The following is a 20,632-nucleotide window of genomic DNA, read 5'->3' on the forward strand; positions in this document are numbered from 1 at the left end:
AAAGGCCAGCAGCGAAGAGAAGTGTAAATGCCTTTGCAGGCAGAGTGAGGGGAGGCGTCGTCGTGGCGTGGATGGCAGCGTACTACCCCCCCCCCCCCCCCCGCCCCCTCACTCTCCCTCTTCAGCCACGCGGCCGAGCTTCTACTGTGCTCTCTTCTCATTATCACCGTCGCCATCGCGGTTGCGCTGCCGTCGGTATGGTCGACAGGCCGATTGGGGTGCACGGCAAGTGAGGCGAGGATGCGCTCAAGGAATGACGCCGAACTACAGCCACGACCGACCACCATAGCTGACGTTGCGCGACCGCATCTGGTGGTTCGACGCGGCGGCGCTCCCATGCGTGAGTTCGTACTGCCGATGCGTAGAGTTCATGGGGTTTTCTGTGACGCTTGCCGGGGTAGCGCTCGCGACGCCCGTGGCGGCCTGTGACACGCTGTGGTGTTGCCGCTGCACCTCCGTGTCATTACCACCGCCACCGCTCGCTGTGCAGCTTCGCGGAATGAACACCGTGCCGGAGATGGGGCGTGCCGTTCCCTCACTGCGACGGGTGACCGTGTAGCCGGTCACCTCTCCTGTGACAGCAGGGCCGGCCTGGAAGACATCTGCGGACACCACTGCACGCGACGGCTCCCGTGGATAGTGGGACTTGGCGGGCGAAGCGCTTCTTCTGTGCGGCCACAGTTGACGCGCCTTGATGCCCGAACACCCAGTCGGGGTGTTAAAGGCCAGCGGTGTTCGGCACCAGCCAAACCAGAACCGGACGCAGCACAACGAGCTGAGCAGCCACACTAGCTTCTGCGCGACAAAGTACGCGGCCCGCCACACGGCGCCGACGCACAAGCGCGCGGGGGAGTTCTTCACGACATGGTGCGACTGCAGTCGATGCAGCTGCTGTAGAAGGGCCCGTGGCGAGGAAGTGACCGGATGCCTTGCGCGACCAAAGCCGCGGCCGCTTACGGCTCTCTCCCCTTCCCATTCGCCGGCGACGTTGTCTCCGGCGTCGCGCTCACCTGCAGCAACGCCACCCGAGAGCCGCCTCAGCTGCTGCACAAGCGATGAGTACCACACAGCGCAGTAGAGAGCTTGCCACCACTGCGCCTCCACCGAGTAGGCCCGTGCCGCGCCGCCCTCGACTGACAGCGCCGCGACCAGCAAATCCACATGCACTTGCCAGCACAACCACCGCAGCAGCAGCGCAGCGAGCAGGAACTGGACCAGTCGCACAATAGGGAAGAAGGCGCCCATCGCTACCCGAATAGAGCCCTCCGCGGACTTCTGGCAGTCCATTCGGGTCAGCGTGGGGATGTCGATGAGGCCAGTGGCTGTGACACGGCCAGCCCCGTCCTGCACGCTGAGCTTCTGAGTACCGCGCATGACCGTCCCTGGCGCGGCAGCAGCTGAGGCGGTGTTCAGCCAGTCGTCCATCGCTGACGTGGCGATGCCGAACTCGTGCGACCCGCCTGCACCGGCACCCTTGTCCTGTACACTGGATGACGACGAGGACGACCACCACAGCTGCAGTCGCCGCGCCAGCGTCGAGACCCAGTATACGTGCGGGTGCTCGAAGAACCACTTCTGCTGTGCGACGTGGTGGAAGTCCTCAAGGTTGTACGCAACGCGCACGTGGGGGTTGAGCAGGATGATCGGCGCTCGCCTGTCCTGCAGGAGGGCGGCGTGCATCACGTCTTGGCAGATCAGGAGACACTCCGAAGCGAGACAGACTTCATCACGCACCACCGCGTGGCCAGCGACGGTGGCGCCGTAGGAGGGGGTGAAGGCGTGGCGAAATCGCACTGACAGGTGCCGCGCACGGTAGTAGACACTGTCTTCCTCCACGCGCAGCGCCACCGGCGCGGCAGACTCCACATCGCCTTCGCTCTCTGGGTTGACGACTGATTCCTCGAGACGCATCAGGTCCGGCGCGGTGCTGAGGAGGAGCGTGCGGCTCTCAAGCTGTAGCCGCAGCTGCATCCAGTCCTCGCTGACTGCCGAGGGTCGGCGCATCTCGTAGTCCACAGTATGCAGGAGACTCTCGAAGCTACTGCTGCTGTCGCACGTCTCTGGTTTGTAGAACGGAATGTCTGCCAGCCTAGCTATCTCGCGGCGCATCAAGCTCCACAGCACACACACCGATTGAAGACGGCGGGCGAGCACGCGTGTGTAGTAGTGCACTAGCGTTGTGGTGTTGAGCAGGTCGTGCACGTCGCCGATGCGGTCGTAGACTGCGCCCGAGGGACGCTGCAACACATCGGGAGGGTGCGCAGCAGCCTCGCTGCGAGCGCCTCCGGCGGCGGCCGGAGCAGACGATGTCGCCGACGGGGTCCGCGCTGTCGTCTCCGCTGCACCCTGCACAGGAAAGTCGAGGCGATGCGGTGGGGTCGGGGCGAGGAAGAAGCGACCACGGATGGCAGCGACGCCGTTCCAGCAGCACTTGACCGGGATGGCTGACACCTCCGGTGCATGGTCGCCGGTGCGCTCGTGCTTGAAGATACGATAGAATGCCTCTTGGGTAGCGTGGTCGTCTGAATAGGGCATCTGCGCCCCGAAGGGCTTGCCGAGTCGATCGCGCGTGACCCATGTGTCATAGAAGGTTGCGTAAAAGTCCATACCACATGCCATGTCGAAGGTTGTGCCAGTCGCTGCTGACGTGGAACCAGAGGGAGGCGTCGACGCTGTGCCCACTGGATGCTTCCGCAAATCGCCGTCGTCGTCCTGGACGCCAGCGTCTGCAGGCTCATGGTTTGTCGCTGTGACGGAGGACACCCAGCCATGTGGTCGCGTGCTCGCCGCGACCTGTGCCTCAGCACGACTCTCCAGCAGCACCGTGATGTCCTGCGGACGGAAGATGACATCGTTGAAAAATAGCACAACAAGACCGTCGGCGCTGGCCTGCGCCTGCTGCTGCTGCTGCTGCTGCTGCAAACTTTCGAACACGCTCATGCCCTTCTCATAGAGCGGTTCGAGCGCCTTGTTCCGGATGCACGCCATCCACTCGATGCGCTCGTGGAAGGACTGACGCTCCACGTAGCCGAGACACGCGCCTTCCGTTGTTGCGTAGACGGTCCGCACACCGGCAGCGTGCAGCCGCGGGATCAGCAGTGTCGCGATGAGCTCGGCCGTCCTATCGGGCGATATGTTGGAGTAGATGGAGACCACGACAGAGGTGGCGAGATCAAAGAAGGGCTTCACCTCTTCCTCCAGAAAGACGATCAGCGCCTCCGTAAGGTCAGGAAGCACCTCCTCGTTCTTCCACAGGTTCAGGGCAATGTAGAAGTGATCCCAGCCGTGTGTCGGCGTGTGCGGGGTCGTACGATGGGGCACTGCGTAGCGCACCTTGCCTTTTGGTATAGTGACCGTGGTGGTGGGATTAGTGTCCTTGTCGCTGGCTGCTGCCGCTGCTGTCCTCTCGGCGGCACCCTCGCCAGTGAACTCCTTCTTGCCGATCACGTCCGCGTGCGGCGGCGGCAGCGGGGCCGCCTCACTGAGCCGCGTGGTGACTGGCGGAGGGACCAACGGGTATGGCACGAGCTGGACGTTGTTGGAGGTGAGAGAGAACGAGTCTGACGAGCCGTGATAATGAAGAACAAGGCTGCTTGGGTAGCGCACCTTCACCACGTCATCGGCGGCTCCAGAACCCGCGTCGTCGTCGTCGTGGCTATGCCCTTTGCCACCGCCGGACAAGAAGCTGAACAACGACTTGACAGAGCGCCGCGTCTTCGACTTGTGCTGACGTTGGCGCACCGCCTCCGCACGCGCAGTCACCCTCTCGTTCTCCGTCAACAAGTCGACGAGTTTCGAGATTTGCTTGGCGCGGCTACCCGGCCTGCGCCACAGCTGCATCTGTTCAAAGAATTCAGTCGACGTCAGGGTACGGACATCACGCACGTCACTGAGGCGTGGTGCTACGGTGCGGTTGATGTACTTGGAGACGAAGGTGTTCGCCACGTGCGGGATTTCGAGCCGGTTGAGTGCTAGCGGCGCGGCTCGCCCGTGCGACGCGCGAGACGTGAACAGGAGCGTCTCGACGCTGTGCGCCTCTGCACGCATCTCCTGCAGCTCAGCAGCGTGCGAGTTCTCGACGTCATCGAAGACGTTGTCGTACAAGACGGCGATGATCACTAGCAGCCCGAAGATGACGAGCAGGGCAGCATGGCGCACCCGGCTGCCATAATACATGACTAGCGGAGGAGGCGAAGGCGACCAGCGCAGGCGCCACGCAAAAAAATGAATGCGAACCCAAGAGAACAAAAAGCAGGCGAATGCGTGCGACTCGACGAGCAGGCACGCTCAGAGAGCTATGTGAACGCTCACCATGCAGACACTTCAGAAACAATGACAAGTTACCGTCAGAGAGCTTCAGCGGGAACACATAACTTTCTTGGTTTCCGTGACAGATTATGTGCGGTCTTGCGCGTGCTGCGTACCGCAACGGCTTTGCAGGGGAGAGAGGAGGGCGAGGAGGAGGAAGGAAGGGGGGGGGGGAAGGAGGCAAGAGAGAGGTGAGTGGGAAAAGGCCGAACATCGTGTGCCTCTGCGTGCGTGAGCGCGCGCACACACACACGCACACACTCGAGTGCGAGGGCGGATGGCGGAAGGGGCACTTCGAGCAAAGACGAGCACCACCTACGTACATCGGAAAAGCAAAACGATTGTGCCAAGCTCTGCGCTAGGCCACACATCCCGTAGGCCGTCGAGTGCCGCCCATCGATCGGCCCCTCGCTCCAGCATCAGGGTGGAAGCTGCAGTGGCGTTCCTATTTTCCGTCTTTCCGTAAGTGCCTGTGTCTGTGTGCGCTCACAACGGCTCGCGCTGATGCCTGTCTGCCATCGCTGCAACGCTACTGACGCCTGTGAAGAGCATGCTCCCCCCTCTTCGGCGACACAGGTCTTGCGAAAACGCTTCTCGCAGATGCTCTCTTCACCTCCGCACACGCGTGCAGGGGGGGGGGGCACAGATGTGACAGCAGGCACACACACACACACACATACACACTGCGAGCGAGAGGGGTCGGAGTCCCATCTCGCGCGTCGTGTCCTGGCGCTGAGCGACTCCATCGACTACTCGCTGTGCTGCGGCTGCACGTTGTGTTGCTTCGCTCACCTCCACTTGCCGCCGACGTGTACCAGCTGCTCGAACAGAAGTGTGCCGCCGCTTGCGTCCTTTGAAAGCTCAGATCACCACCGAGGCGGACAGAGACGCCTCAGCACAACCCCCTTGGCTGACGAGCGAGTCGGCCAGCACCACGTCCCCTTCGCCCACCCAACCGACAGCCCCGGTCACCAGCGATACGCGCGGTGCAAGCAAAACCACCGCGGCGGCGTGCTGTGCGTGGCGGGCGATGTCTGAGTAGATGGAACGCGGGAGAAACGAAGATGACCCATCTGGAGGGTGATTCGGCTGCTGACGCTGCGGCTCTGAGTTTACTCCTGCCGTGGGTGATGCGTCATCCAAGGAGCTAGCCACTCTATCAACACGCTTCGTAGCGGCCGCGTACAAGTCGGGAGCACGCTGCAGGAATGCCAGCTGATCTGGCGTGTACAGCCGCTGCACCTCCTCGTGCGCGCGGGCGCAGAGACTCTGAAAGGCCTCACACACGGTCCGAGCGAACTCTACTTGGGCATCCTGTTCCATTGCCTTCCCACCGCCAGCGCTGCATTGTCGACGCGACGGGTGGACGAGTTGGCGCAGCTGGTAGTGCTCCACAATGGCGGCTCGTACTTCTACCGCACTCGATAACATGGCAGAAGTGGTGCTCGAAGGGACACGCAGTACTCGAGCCGCCTCATCGCCGTATGCCCACACCCACAGCTTGCCGCTGCGCGCGCCCACCACAACGATCGCCTCCCTCGCCATGCGGCTGCCGGCATCTACGTCAACAACGCTGCTAGATGTGACGGCACAGCCGCCGCCAACCTCGAAGACGTCCCCCGGGACAACACCAAACACCTGCGCACAAAGGGAGGGGTGGGTAGAAAAGAAGCCCACCTCCGACGCCTGCGTGAAGAAGGCGAGGTCGCGCAGGATGTCGCCCGACGCAAGCACCGGCGGTTTGGCTGATGAGGATGATGGCCGTAGACCCTCAGCAGGTCCTGATGGACGGTGCGCCTCGCGTGACGGCGACTGTCGCAGAAGATTCGCCTTTGCCACTACTGCACCAACGCTGTGGGCGACTCGTGACAGCAGCGAGCTTGTCTGGCGGCTGCTGCGCATCGTGGTGCTATACGGAAGACACGCAGGGCGCACCTTTGCGGTAGTGCGAGTCGACTTCATCGGTGCCCCGCTCGAGGGTGGCGAGCTGACAGCAGTCCGTAAGAGTGTGAGGATGGGGGGGGCGCGGGTAGAAAACACTCGATCGTTGCTCTCGAGTGCGAGTAGGAAGAGGTGACCGTCCGCCCCCCGATGCGCCAGGAGGGGCGGTGAGGGGTTTTTGATGGTTGGGTTGTAAGGGCAGAACCAGGGAGCGAGCGAGAGAGAGAGAGAGAGAGACAGGGCAAGAGACAGTGAGAGCCCTCCTCTGCGCGTATAGGCAAGAGGTGACGGAGAAGAGGAGAGAGGGAGGGGAGCAGGGTGGTGCGGCCACGGCGGACCACACCCCGTCTACACATCGGACAAAAAACCACCGCAACAACAACAGCAGACGCAGATCATGCGGCCACGGGCCTTGCTCCGCGAACCATGCACACGTACGCACACGCGCACGTGGAGGGGGTGATGCGTGTGGTGGTACGCGTAAGCGAGGGGGCACCTTCCTTCTGCAGCCGCGTGGGCTTGTGCGTGGGTGTGCTTCATGACTAACGCCGGACGATCATTTTCTTCCGCTGTGTTGCTCGAAGCCGCTGACGTGGTGGCGGAGGCGCGAGAGCACAGGGGCCGATGGCCATGACCCAACGCGCCCACCACACAAGACACAGTCGCAGACATACTCCAGTCGCGCTCACGACAGCACACGCGCGCCGGCTCTTCCCCTCACGTGCATCCGGTAAGAGGTGGCGAGATCGAGAAAACGCACAAAGGGAGGGAGGAGGCGCCGCACCACCGTGACGCTCCGACACCGACGCCGTTGATCAGCTGATCGCCTTTTTCCCACTTCTTCCTGCCTCATGTGTGCCTCCTCTCAACAAGCATCGTCAAGAGCGACGCGCCGCGGTTGACGAACTCGACAGGGGGCAGTCACGCGCGTTGGCCTCTCCAACGACTACCCCCCTGCACGGCACAACCACACGCTCATCACGACAGCTGCACTAACCATGAGTTGACCCAGCACCATCGGATGCTGCAGCCACCGCAGGGCGTTGAGCATGCCTCGCAGCGGCAGCAAACTCTCTATCAAGGAGACATGCTCCTCTGGCTGCTGCGCGGTCGCAATGCCGCTCCGCCGGCCACTCGCGGGGCGTAGAGATTGTGAGAACGAGTCGCCGGCGGCGCCGGTGCTTGACAGCGACACATTATGGTCTAGCAGATGCGCACGCCAGTCTCCATGGTAGTTCACCATCAAGGCGCGCATCACGTTAGCTGCGGTGCGCTCCTGATGGGCTGCGTAGTCGCGTTGAAAGCGGGTCTCGTCTTCCGGACCTTCGACAAGGAACGACGCTGCATCGCGCTCTGTGCTTTCCACCAAAGAAGCCCATAACCGCCCCACCACCTCGCCGACGTGCGCGCGCTCTGGCGCCGTTCCGAGCACCTCGTCGAAGTTCGCGGCTTTGCGATCAACGCCCACGCTATCTGCGCCGGGGGTGGTGTCCGCCGTGCTCCGATGCCGCGCTCGTGCCCACCTACGCGCCTCACACTGGAGCTGGGCGGAGTCCCACCAGCGGTGCAGGTTTCCCGTGTGCAGCCACAGCAGCAGCTCCTTCACCACTTCGACGCACACGGAGCTCTGCGCCGACTCTGCTTGGAGCAGTCGTTGCCCGTCGGGAGTGCGTGCCAAGCAGTCCCACGTTGCACAGGTCGTCACAGGTGACGATGGCGACGTGGATGGCGGGTAGAGAAGAGCTTCCAACTCATCCAGGGCTGCTTGCGCGTGGTGGTTCGAGGTCGACAGGCAGTCCGAGTCCGTGAAGATCGCTATGCGCCCAGGCCGGAAGCGGTTGGCGGACGCGGTGACAACGTGTGTGGAAGATGGGGGAAGCGTGAGGAAGCCCAGCACACCATGCGTCAGACTCTGTATGGCTTCGCTTGCGTCCGTTGCTGCTGGCGCCACTGTGCTGACGTCGACCGCCTCCAGTCCGCCGATGCGGACCAGACGTTCGTCTCCCTTTGCGACAGGCACATCTTCCCAGCCGTCTTCAACCACAGCCGCCGGCGCCGAGCTGTCTCGTGTGCTGACGATGGTGCGCTTTACGAGGCGCCGCTGCTGCTGCACCCAGCCTGGCATGACGTTGCATATCACAGCTTCACCCTCTTGCGTTGAAGGCACGGCTGAGGTGTTCGATGCGTGACCGATGCGGCAGGTGCCGTGACCACTTGAGTGAACGTTGGACTCATGTACCCCTTTAGAAGCTCCGACCGCGGCAGCTCTCCCTGCCTGCCGCTGCGCTGCTGCCTGCGCAGGGAGACGCCATCGCAGCACGCCAGCTGCGTTCAGCTGCCCAAGAGAGCGGAGAGCGACCACCTTTGCCGAGGTGATGGTGCCGCCGTGCGAGGCGGATGCGTTGCCCCCAGGCTCGCTCCTCCCTGTCGGGGCGGCAGCGTCGACCACCACAACGCCGTCTATCACGATGTTCTCGCTCAGCTCAAACGGCAACTCAGACTTTCCGTCTAGAAGTCCCTCGCTGCCCAGAGGGGCTGCGCCATTGCAATCGTTGCTGTTGGCCGCACTGCCCGACGCGACCGTCACCTCTGACAGCCAACGGTTCCACGACGGCACGTGACTGGAGCCGGCGAGGCCGCGAGTAGAGCCATTTTCCAATTGTCTGAGCGCCCGCAACTCGCGCACAGCGTCCCTGTCGCCGTCGACACCGGCCACCTCGTCCGCCGCGTCGGTGCCGCTGATGCGGGAGGAGCGCTCCGCGTTGTCCAAGCTTTTGTCGCGCGCCCAGTGCAGCTGCGCGGCCAGATCGGCGCTGTACCAGTCCGTCACCAAAAGAACGTCGAGGCCGTCCGCTGAGCGATCCGCGCCGCCGCCGAGCACCGCACGCGTTAGGAGACGCCGCATACCGTGTGTCAGCGGCCGCTCCGGGTCGACGATGATCAGCGTGCCGACGTGTGCCAGAGCGCCTGCGGGTGCCCTCTGGGCAGCGTGGGAGGCGTTGAAGGTGTGCTCTGCAGGGGGCCAGAGCGGTGAGCTACCGTTAGCTGCGATCGAGGTGGTTATCGTGCTCATGTGCAGTAGCGGGAACGTCTCCACTGCCATTCCAAGTGTGTGGCGCAGGTAGAGGTATAGCAGAGCGAGGTTTGTGTACGGGTGATCGCCGCCACTCGCCTCGGCGTAGGCGCGTTCGTGACGCTGACGCTGTCGTCCGCGCCGCAGTGCTGCGTCTACGCCGTCAGTGTCCGACTCGTGTGGGTCGTCGCCGGCGATGAACAAATTCGAGGTGGCTGTCGTGGGGTTGAACCAGTCAAGGCTCGTGTCGATCAGCACCCGCTGCACCCGGGGCGGCGGCTCCACGACGCAAACAGCGAACGGCACTGTCAGTGTGGGCTGCGAGGATGAGCCGCCAGTGAAGATGTGCAGCGCGCCTTCCACGCTCAGCATGCGAAACAGGTGAAAAAGTGGAACGCAACGATCGCGGTCTGCTGGCACCTGCGCACCGTCCTTTGTATGCTGCTTGTCGTGCCCATCGTTATTGTCGGCGGAGCGCCAGCTAGCCGCCGCGCCCTTCACACTGGGCGGCGATCTCTTGCCCTTCTTCCGCCACACCGCCACTGTCTCGCGCGCCACGTCGTAGCAAAGATGCGTGTGGGCGGACGCAGGGGAAGAGACGGCGACGGAGAGGCTGAAGGATGTCGGTGGCGGCGACAGCTGCTCTACAACGTTCGCGCGCGTCGGCGATCTGCTCGCCACCACCGTGAGCTCGGTCGCCACGCGAAGAAGGTGCTGCATCCACCGTTGCTGCGTGCTCCGCCGCTTCGCAAATGAGCACACGCCTGCTTGTGTGTGTCGCGGCCCTGTCACCGTGGCCTCCCCCCCGACCACCTCCCCGTCAGTGCATGCTGCGGGGGGAGAGGCGCTCCGTGCCGTCAAGTTCAGAAGCCGCGTCGGGCTTGTCGAGCCCACACGGTGGCGGTTCTCCGCGCCCTCAAAGAGGAGGAGAGGACAGGCGTCATTCTGGTGACTGCTGTTCCGTGATGGATGACCTTCACGCGCACGCAGGCGCCCGCTTACCTTGGTGATTACGTACGTGACGTGGTCATGCGTCGTTGACCCTCGACGTGCAGCTTCGCCACTAGCTGCAGCGGCAGCGTCACGCGCACCTTGATCCGTAGCAGCTGACGAAGAAGGGGGGCAGAGGTGGAGAGAAATGTTCAGTAGCACGGGTGTGGCGCCGGGGTAGACGGCTTGGTCGGAGAAGGGCCACCAGTACGCGGCGGGCGGTGCGGCACGGGACATGCCGGGTCTACCCGGCAACCGCGAGTCGCCGTGTGCCTTTCCGTCAGGATCATGAGGAGGTTGACAGCTCTGCGAGGTGCTCATGTCCCCGCTGTTGCTGCTGCAACGTGGAATCCGATAGCCGATGCGCACACATGTTGGTATGGCGAAAGAGGCGCAGCTGCGCAACGCCTCCGGTGCATCGATGGCCGAGGATGCAGCTGCCTTCGCGACGATGGCGTGCAGCGCGCGGAGCGGCTGCACCTCGCCCGCTCCTTGCGAGAGAATGCTGACTCGCGAAAGGCGAAGGTAGCCAGCATAAAGCTCTAGCAGTGGCACACCAGCCAGCACTCGGCGAGGATGCGCTGCTGACGCCGTCGAGGAGGAGTCGCTGTGCAAAGGCGTGGTGGGTGCGGGGCGAGGCCATGTCGGCAGTGATGCGGCGGCTTCTTCTAGAGGAACGGCCGTCCGCAAGATCGCCTCACGCACGCGCAGTGAATGGGAAACACGAGAGAGTCGATTCTGACGCACGTCAAGGACAGAACCGCCTCCGGTGATGTTCTGTGCTGATGCTACAGCGGACGTAGACGACCATGCCGCCTCGAGACAGAGCGCCACGACTCCGGCCACGATAGGGGCGGCAATACTCGTCCCAGACGCGGAGCGCAGCTGCAGCGCAGATGAAGCACTACGTGCCCGTGGCGCCGCAGCGGAGAATGCCGCCGCCGAAACGCCTTGGACAGCCCACACGTGTTGGCCGAGAGCGACGAGATCCGGCTTTGCACGTCCTGCGCCGAAGGGCAACTCCCATGTGGTAGGGCCACGCCCAGAGAAATGTGCAACAGACTTGTGACCGCCACCGGCGGCAAGGGAGCCCGCCAAGTTGCCGAGAGTGCGTGACGCCTGCGTTGTCTGTGCCGACCTGCTGTGCCCTTCCACCCTAAGGGCACCGATGGCCAACACACCAGGCATGTCCGCCGGGCTTCGCACGCTGCCGAAGCGCACTCCGTCGTTGCCAGCGGCCGCCACGACGATGACGCCGTGCTCATGCATCAGCCGGTACAACCTGTCCTGCACCTGCGGGCTACTGTGGTAGTCTTTGCTGCCATAGGACAGGCTAATCACATCCACGGTCTCGTCGCGGCGGCGGATGTGCGCACTGGATGTGTTCCACGTACTGTGCAGGCGACCTGCTTCGCCGTCCTCCGCCTCACGCAGCAGCAGGTCGAGGGCGCGGGCGAGGTGGCGTCGGTTTGTGCGCCCTTGTCTGTCGAAGATACGCAACACGCGCACCGTGGAGTCGGGGGCGAGTCCGATGAACTGATCAGCCAAGGCGAGGTGTGTTTCTCTGTTGCGCCACGCAGTCTCCTTAAGTGATTCTCTAGGCAGCGGCGTCGACACAGAGAGCTGTCCCGCCAGCACGCTCACACTGCGCGTCCCGTGAGCGCACCCGGCATCTTCGCACGCCACGCCAGGCACGACACTGGTGCAGGTAACGGAGTTACGGCTGCTCTCAGTGATGCCGGCACACAAACCAGTGTCGAGCACTGCCACGCGGACGCCACGGCCAGAGAAGCAGGCGAGGCGCTCTGCAGCGTCCTCGGACACGACGAGCCCCGTCAAGTTTCGGATGCAGCGTGTGCCATACTTACCAAGGTAGTACTTGCGGGGATGTATGCTGGGCCTTTCGGCGTGCGCATCGGTGGAACGGCGTGCAGCCTGCACACTCAGCGGCCACGGCCCTTCTGCGAGAGGTAACGACCACAGCACCAGTAAGAGTGCGGCGAGAACATGAATAGTGAGCAGCCGCAGGGCAACCACCACCTCCATCATCATTACCTCAATGGGAGCGTGCTTGTCACCTCACACCCGCGCCCTCTCTGCCAGTCAGTGTCAACACACCACCACCTTGGACGCTGGGAGAGGGTGGGGGTGAGGGTGAGGGAGTAGTGGTGCAGTGGCTACGCAGCGTAGTCGCGTTTAGGCCCGCGCGTCTTCGTGTGCGCGCTCTTGCGTGGGAGGGCTGTGCTGAGCAGGTCGATACTATGGCCACAAGTACACGCCACAGGCCGTGCCCTCTTCCGCTGGCGGAGGGAAAAAGAAAGAGGGCAGATGAGAGAGCCGGGGGAAGGGAGGGGGAAGGGACACTGAGAAGGCTCGACGGCGCGCCTGCGGGGCTGGGTGGACGCGGCAGCGCACAGGGCTCACATCCATGCATTCGGGGGCGAGAGCACACACCAACACGAGGAGCAGCGAAAGCAGGGACCGGCGCAAGCGCGTGCGAGAGAGAAGTAAGGCGGATGTGTGAGACACGCTAGGGGCAGGATCGGCGCCAAGAAGGAGAGGCAGCGAGGACGGTTGCACTGCGACGCGCGAGCCGTGACGTGGCGGATGTTGCAGGGTAGCTGTTCTTGCTGCAGTGGTGGCGGCGTGTGAGGCAGCGGCAGCAGGATTCTCCAAACATTCCGCTGCTGCGCGGCCTGCCGTCGTCGTCGCCGTCATGGCCGCTACCTAGGCGGTTTCTTTGGTTTCACGTGGAAATTCGTTCCTGCAAGCAAGCGAGGTGATTTTCACAGGGACATCGGCGGGTCGGTGCGCACAATGCTCCGCCTGTGAGGCTTGCCTGGTAGCCAGCGTCTGGGCGGATTAACCGGAGTGTGGCGCCGCCTTGTGTTCCACAGTCAGCGGTGCGCGCTTGGTTGCCTCGCCCCCGCCACTCATGTTCCACGCCTCCCCGCCTTCTTGTTGCTGCGGCTGCGCTGTCTGCGCATGAGGAACATGTCGTGGTAGAGGCCGGCCGCTGTGCAGCTGCTGCACGAAGCGTAGCTCGACCGAGTCCTCGCTGCACATCCGCACACGGTGATTTGACCAGCCGCGACGGTTCCGTGAGGACACGGCCGCTGATTTTCGTGGAGAGGACGACGACTCTTCGATGGCGCTGTCGGTCTCGCGGCGGTGGTGATGGCGATGGTGGTGGCGCCGGTGGCCATCGAGATATGGATGCGGGCAGTGCCGCTCACGCTGGCGATAACAACCCAAGAGCGAGTGCAGGCTGCGTGCCCACTTATCGAGCTCCGGGCCAAGCTGGGGCGACAGAATGCGACGACGAGGAGGCGGTGGCGGCAAATCCGGCACCGGCGCTGCCGCAGCGCCTCGGAGGACATGCAGGGTACAGCGGTCGTTGCAGTCGTCGTGGTTGGGGTGGCTGTAACGTTTGGGAACGACGCTGGCGCAGGTGACAGCGTCACGAGTGTCGGGGAGGCGTTCGCGGACAGGGGGCGGGCTGATGACCGCTGTGGTTGCGCAGCTCTCGCCCCATCGTTCTCCTTGTTCCAAGAGGCACCGTTGCCATGAGCTACGGCAGATATCACGGCGGCTGGCGACACCAGCGCAGCACCGCCTGCCGCGCCTGAGGTAGGGTGGGGGGAGGCGACAGGGAACAGGGGCATGGTGGCCAACCGCCTGCTGCTGCGCAAGCCATTGTCTTCGGTGAACAGCCCGGCACACACGAGGGCCGCGAAGGATAGCGGTGGGCTGTAAAGCAGCTTGAAGAGACAGACGTTAATATCTTCGAAGTTGCACGGCGGTGCGCTGGGAGGGCGACTTCGTCATGGCAGTGCGCAGCACCGTCGACGGTGGAAAGAAACGCGCAAGACATGCAGAGCAGCAAGACAGCTGGCGAAGAACAAGAAACAACGAGTGCGCGGCTGCTGCATCCAAAGACACCAGCGGGAGCAGCAGCGCGTCTAGATCGGGAAGGACGAGAGGATGAAAGCAGGAGAGGGAGAGAGACAGTAAACCGTATATATATATATAGAGAGAGAGAGAGAGCACGCGCATCCATGCGCAGCCCTCTCACTCGCGCGCCAATGCGGTGAGCGGGGGTGTGGGAGGCGTAGAGCTGTGCGGAGATGCGCGTCGTCCACAGCACTCGCCGAATGTCGACGTGCACTGCTGCGCGCAAGCGCCGAAAAAGAAAAGGCATGAAAAACACGCCATCTCCCTCTTGCCCACGAGCGGGCGGCAGCGCCATCGGCCAGCGGTGACGCGTTGGCATGGGTACTGGCGCCTCTTCGCTTCGCTGTCGTTGGAGGGGAGGAGGAGGGGGGGGGGCAAACAACGCTGGCAGTGTGGCTCGGCCAAGTCGCACGTGAGATTCCATGCGGGGAAGGCGTCGGTGTCCTTCTGTTGCGTTCGCAGAGGTGCGAGGTGCTTGTGTGTTCGGTGCGCGTGTGACGAGCGCTTCTGATCTACATAAAGAAAGGGAACGTGAGTAAGACGCGCGGAGGGCGGCAAGTGTGCGGGGCCCCGCTGCCACTGCGGCTGAGAGATAGAGACGGAGGACAAGACATGGGTCGGCATCACATATACAGACACACCTCGCAGGCTAGGAAGGGTTCGAAATCATCGGCGGGGCCTGCGTGTTGTTCGTGAGTAGCTGCATCGCCAGCCACCGCAGCGGGTTCTCCGGCTTCTGCTTGGCCAGAGCCGTCAAGGTGGGCACCAGCGCCTGCTTCAGATTTGCCTGCACGTACTCCCGCGACACGGCCGACGTCGGCACATCCTCGGCCAGCATGCGAGGGAACAGCAGCGCAACGGATTTCTTTGCTCCGTTCGCCGTCAGCGACGTCCAGAGGGGCAGCTTGCGACCCTGCACATGATGCTCCCCCCGGAACGCGTCCAGGTCATCGGCGTCCTTGCCGCACAGCTGTGTCTTGATGAAGGACTGCAGCAACTCATGGCACTTTGTGCGAGCCAGGACAAAAATATATGCCGTGCCTACCAGGTCATGCGCCGCCGGCAGTAGTGACGTGGGAAAGCCGGGTGACGTCGGCGCACCATCAGCCACCGTCTGTGCAGGAGGCACCACAGCAGGCGGCACAAGCGACCGGTCCAGCTCAATCGCAATCTTCTCTGCCGTTTCGGAGTTTAACAGGCGCAGCTCTTCACGCACAACGATGAAGCCGGCATCGTAGAGCTTATACTTGAGGTACTGCACAAAGTCTTGCCTGCGAGCGAAGGCAGGCGTGACGATCAGCAGTGCCTTGCTTACCGTGCCGCCGAGCGGGTAGGAGCTGGCGGTGCTGCTGTCCACTGCAGACGCCATTCGCTAAGGCCTTTCGAGAGGGAGAGGTGGTGGTGGTAGTGTGTTTGTGTGTGTACGATGCCGTTGGCCCAAAGAGAGAAAAGAAGATTCCTATGGGTCGGAGACGGAGACCGAGAAACTAGCGGAAAAGGAAGGGAGACTGGATTTTGGTCAAGCGCGTCGAAGGCGCGGTCAGCCAAGAGTTTGTCGGGGAGAAGCGGGTAGGGGGGGGGCGTGGTTTCGCGGAGCGAGCACCAACCGCACTGCATTCACAGCCGCCCTTTTCCCCTTCCATCGTGCATGCACGCTTCGTCATGCGATGCGCGGGAGAGCGAATGCAAGGTGCGTGCAGGTAGAGGGAGGGGAAGGGGGGAGGCGGAGTGTTGGTGGTCATTGGGTTTGAGGCTCCCAGATAATCCACCACTGCTCCGGATGCACGCTGCCCTCTCTCCTCTGTCGGCAGTGTGGCGCTCTCGCACGTGTTCTTTTTTTTTATGTGCTCCATCGATTTCTCCTTCACACTTGCGTATGCCTGCCGTCTTCCTCGTCTGCCTCCGAGCCTCCTGTCTCCATGGAGGGTGCAGGCCGCGAGGGCGGAGCGTGCGTGGATGGAAGTCAGATATGCATCAGGGGGGCCACTCCTGCCGCCTCCTTTCCTCGCCTCGTACTCTCACGGGGCCAGCAGCCACGAGCACGCTGACACTGTCACGTGCAAACGCGGTGGTGCGGTGAAAGCCACACCTCATCATCTGCATTGTCACTCAAGACGCACACACACACACACACACACACACACATGCAACAACACGAAAAGAAAGTGTGCTGTGCGCGAGGGTTCACCTGCGACATGAAATTCGGCAGCATCTGGAGGTGGCAAAGTTTTTCGACGCCATCACCGCCACCGCCACTGCACGACACCCACCCGCATCCACCATCACGCCTACAGAGGTGTTCCACAGACAGCGGTGGAGACGGGTCAGGAGTCACACACAGCTGACCAGGCGACGACGACGACGAGCCGGACAGACTGAAGGAAGGAGGGAGAGGGAGGGGGGAACACCCAAGGATAGATCGGGAGATCGGCAGGCGTGACCAGGGAGATGCGAACGACACGATAAAGCACACTTGCGACCACATGCACGAGCCAGAGCTCTAAAACCGGCAGGCCTTTCCCTTCACAGCGCGTCCGGTTCTCCGGATACACAACACCCCTTGCACCCTCCGCCCTGCCCTCGCAAAAGCCCCCCGACTGCGTGGTGCGAAGCAGCAGCAGCAGCCGACACACACGCCGATAGAGCAGTGCGTCAACTCCGTCATCGGAGCACGGCCCCAACCCCAAAGGGTGCCCACCCACCCATTCATCCGCTGCGCAGGTCGCCTCACAGCCGCTCCCACTGTGCCGGCCGCCATGCGGTGCACCCGCCCCGTCGGGGCGGCACTCGGGCCTCCTCACACCAGCGGTGGGCACGGTGAGGGCCGGGGGTGGGACACGCTTGAGTCGCGATGACATCTCGCGCATCATGTGGATGACACAGGCGTGTTCACGGTTGCAGGGTGCTCCGACGCCACGCCATCCAGGGGCCTCACCGCCGCCATGCACAGCGATGCATCGTACAGGCCGCCCTTGCGTCGCAGGCACTGGACTCTGTCACGGCCAGAAGCGGATCGGCATGGGCGGGGCTGCAGTGTGTGTGCGTGCGTGTGTGTGTGTGTCTGTCGCTCACACGCGTATTCCGCGAGTCACCAGTTGCCTGCTTCCATTCGCACTCACACCGGACGTGTTTGTGCGCCCTCGTACATACCAACACGAAGAAAGGGGGAGCAGCGACCCTGCTGGCAGCTGAAGCACCCTTCTTCCTGTTGGTACCATTAGCCGTTAGAAGCTGAACATGTTATCGGCAGTGTAGCCGATGCGCTCTAGGTTCGGCTTGATCGCCATCTGGACCATCGGCGGCGGGCCGCACATGAGCGCCATGACCTTCTTGATCCCGACGTTCTGCGGCACGCTGTCGTTGCCGAGCATGTCGGGCACGGGCAGGTGCTTGCGGAACATCTCCTCGCGGACGTAGCCAATATCGTATTTCCACTCTGGCGTCGCCTCGCGGTCGACGGTGTACCATACGTGAAAGCGGCTGTCGTTGGCGGCCGCCTCGTCCAGCTCCTTGCGCAGCAAGATGTCACGCTCCGTCTGGTTGCCATACACAAGGAACACCTTCGTAGGGTCCTCCTTATTCTTCTTAATGGCGTGGATGATCTGCAGAATCGGGGTGATGCCAGTGCCGCCGGCAATGGCCGCATAGGCGTCCACTTTCTCCGTGACGATGCCCTTGCCCGGTTTGTGGATGCGCGAGGTGCCGTTGCCCAGGTAGATAAACTTACCCTGTGGTCCACGCATCTCTATCTTGTCGCCAAGCTTCATGTGATACATGTGCTGCGACATCCGGCCGCCATGCGGGAAGCTGGGGTGCACGCCGGCAAAGTACACCTTGATCATGAAGTCTACGTAGCCCTTCTCGTCGTCACTGGAGATGGGTGTGTAGGAGTGCGTGACTGTCTCCGTCTTGCCAGCCGTCGTGCAGTCGGCGCGGAGCACAATGTGCTGCCCAATCGGCAGTCCGAGCGTCTGCGTCTCGTTCTCGAGGGCGAAGCGGAAGATGAAGGTGTCATGGGTCACCTCGGTGCGCTTGATCAGCTTAAAGTGCTTGAACATGGTCGGGTCCATGGCCACCTTCGTCGTGCGCGTAAACATGAACGCAAAGAAGGCCGCCATGCCGAAGGCGATGATGACGAGAACGCCGACCATTTTCTCTTAACAAGGTAATATGGCAGAGAGAGAGGGGGGGGGAGGGGAGTGGTGGCGTCGGATGTGGTGGTGTGTGGCGAGGTGAGGGGCGGTGGATTTGATGAGGAGGAATCTGAAGAAAAGGTAGCGTTTTCTAACAGTGCAGGCGGGGAGAGAAGCGGGTGTTTGTGAGGTGTGTGTGGTGGTGGGGACAAGGCGGTAGCAGGGCGATGCGCATCAAGAGTGGCAGTGCGTGTGTGCGTGATTCGTGTTTGGTGATGACACACACACACACACACACACACACGCACATGCATACGTACTCTCAGTTCGCCAGAAGCCACACAAATCTCTCTCTTGCGTGGCCATCGTCGGTTGCTGTCCATACATGACAGAGCACCGTCCGTTTCTTCTTTTCCTTGGTTTACATATTACTGGCCAAGTGAGTGGTCGCTACGGTCGAGTGTGAAGTCCCGGAAGGTGTGCCGTCCACAACAAACGCAGAGGAGCACCCCCCAAGCACACTAAACACCCGCGAATTAAAGGTGCCTTTCATTACCGGCACAGGGGAGGGGGAACAGAGAAGACGCGCAGGAGGAGAGCGAGCGCAGAGAGCGACAACCTCTCTGTGCCTGACAGAGGAGGATGATGCGAGGCAGTGAGGTGGTGGTGGTGGTGGTGGTGGGATACAGAGCGACCAACGATGACGAAAGGAAAGACGAGAAGGATAAGGGTGCGCGGTACCACTCCTGTTACAGTTTCAGGCACGCGTAAAGAAGATACATGGTCTGGTGCACACAGTACATGCACACAAACACACACACACACACACGCACATCGATAAAAGGGAGGAGGCAGGCATGGTGCCACAGACGCACCCGACACATGCATGTCGGAGAACTATATATATATATGTATATATATAGGAAAACGCTGAGGACGCCACGCCCCCCCCCCCAAAGGGGGCTCAAAGCCGTTATCCGGGAGTTTCAACACACCGCCCATGTGCAGCCTTCCAGCCCTCCCCCAACCCCTCTTTTCTTCAACGGGTCCCTCACTTCTCTCTCTCTCTCTCTCTCGATCAATGCCGTCAAAACAACGACCCCGGAGCAGGAAGGGAGAGGGAGAGGGAGAGGGAGAGGGAAGGAAGTACATGAGTGCCCGCGCTACCTTTTATGCAGCTTTCCGAAGGACTTGATCAACTACGCTGAGAAGGCAGCTGGGCAGAGAAGGGGAGAATGGCTCCGCAGAGCGAGATGCTCCCGTCTCTAAAATGGGTGTGTGGGGGGGGGGAGGGGGAAGGAGGGGAGAGCACACGAACGACGACAACGCGAGCCGGTGCAGCTTAAGATACACATGAATTTATTATAGACGGCACGACCTTGGGCGGAGAAGCAGCCTGTCCGCGGATGCGTGTTTTGGTTTCCCTTCCTTCCTTTGTTTTGCGCGCGCCCACCCGCCCTACACGTGGCGGATTCACAGAGGGGAGGGAAGAGGTAGATGCACGATACGCGCTAACAACGAGCGAAGCAGACACGAGATGGGTGGGGAGAGGAGGAGGAGGAGGAGGGGGGTGACCGCAGCACGAGACAAGGCGGGTATGTGTCCTAGGTGGGGTCTATATGAAAGGGAAAGAGAATCAGGAGGAGTGTGGAACGAACAGGAAGCCACGTCCAACGTTGTCTTCCGTCTGCGCCGGCGTCCCGCTCCTTCGTTTTCGCGTTGTTTTAGTTTGACCGATGACGAACGCTGCACAATGTATAGGAACACAGCACCAACCGAAAAGGAATGTATGTTACAAGAGAAAGGCATACGTTTTAGTGACGGCTTTCGGATCCCCATGAGAGGTTCGCGTATACGTGTGCGTGCGTGTTTCGTGAGGAAGGAGTGCGGGAGGGTGGGTGGGGGTGGGGCAGGGAAAAGGAGGGAGTTGACAAGGAGAAGAGAGCCCAAGTGAACCGAGGGCCCACACCAAAAAGAAGACAATCAAGACACGTTTTCGCGCATGGAAGAGATAGGAGGTCCACACACAGACAGACACAGACAGAAGGGCAGTGTGTTTATATGTATATATATATGTATACTTGTGTTTTTACCCGTGTGTATGAGAAAGGGAAGGGGAAGGAAGAAACGACAAGAGGTGGCCCGGTAACAACGACGTGAATGAAGAAGAAAAATCAAGAGAAGAGAGCGAAGAAAAAATGACCCTTTTTCCAGCACACAAACAGAAATGCCG

At 62.0% G+C, this 20,632-nt stretch overlaps 5 protein-coding genes across 5 annotated transcripts; all 5 read right to left on the reverse strand.

The window, feature by feature from the left end:
- Nucleotides 1–264: 264 nt before the first annotated feature.
- Nucleotides 265–4,176, reverse strand: LMJF_13_1020 (hypothetical protein; the record flags this gene model as incomplete). Its single annotated transcript, XM_001681794.1, has 1 exon — nt 265–4,176. The coding sequence occupies one exon, from the start codon at nt 4,174–4,176 to the stop codon at nt 265–267; it is 3,912 nt and encodes a 1,303-aa protein (XP_001681846.1).
- Nucleotides 4,177–5,169: 993 nt separating this feature from the next.
- On the reverse strand, nt 5,170–6,270 carry LMJF_13_1030 (conserved hypothetical protein; the record flags this gene model as incomplete). Its single annotated transcript, XM_001681795.1, has 1 exon — nt 5,170–6,270. The coding sequence occupies one exon, from the start codon at nt 6,268–6,270 to the stop codon at nt 5,170–5,172; it is 1,101 nt and encodes a 366-aa protein (XP_001681847.1).
- A 925-nt stretch (nt 6,271–7,195) lies between these two features.
- Nucleotides 7,196–12,364, reverse strand: LMJF_13_1040 (subtilisin-like serine peptidase; the record flags this gene model as incomplete). The annotated part of the gene is made up of 1 exon (XM_001681796.1): nt 7,196–12,364. The coding sequence occupies one exon, from the start codon at nt 12,362–12,364 to the stop codon at nt 7,196–7,198; it is 5,169 nt and encodes a 1,722-aa protein (XP_001681848.1).
- Nucleotides 12,365–14,915: 2,551 nt separating this feature from the next.
- LMJF_13_1050 (conserved hypothetical protein) lies at nt 14,916–15,635 on the reverse strand (the record flags this gene model as incomplete). Its single annotated transcript, XM_001681797.1, has 1 exon — nt 14,916–15,635. The coding sequence occupies one exon, from the start codon at nt 15,633–15,635 to the stop codon at nt 14,916–14,918; it is 720 nt and encodes a 239-aa protein (XP_001681849.1).
- Nucleotides 15,636–17,490: 1,855 nt separating this feature from the next.
- Nucleotides 17,491–18,417, reverse strand: LMJF_13_1060 (putative NADH-cytochrome b5 reductase; the record flags this gene model as incomplete). The annotated part of the gene is made up of 1 exon (XM_001681798.1): nt 17,491–18,417. The coding sequence occupies one exon, from the start codon at nt 18,415–18,417 to the stop codon at nt 17,491–17,493; it is 927 nt and encodes a 308-aa protein (XP_001681850.1).
- Between the last annotated feature and the right edge of the window lie 2,215 nt (nt 18,418–20,632).

This window comes from Leishmania major, chromosome 13, assembly GCF_000002725.2.
Source record: "Leishmania major strain Friedlin complete genome, chromosome 13".
NCBI classification, from domain to species: domain Eukaryota; phylum Euglenozoa; class Kinetoplastea; order Trypanosomatida; family Trypanosomatidae; genus Leishmania; species Leishmania major.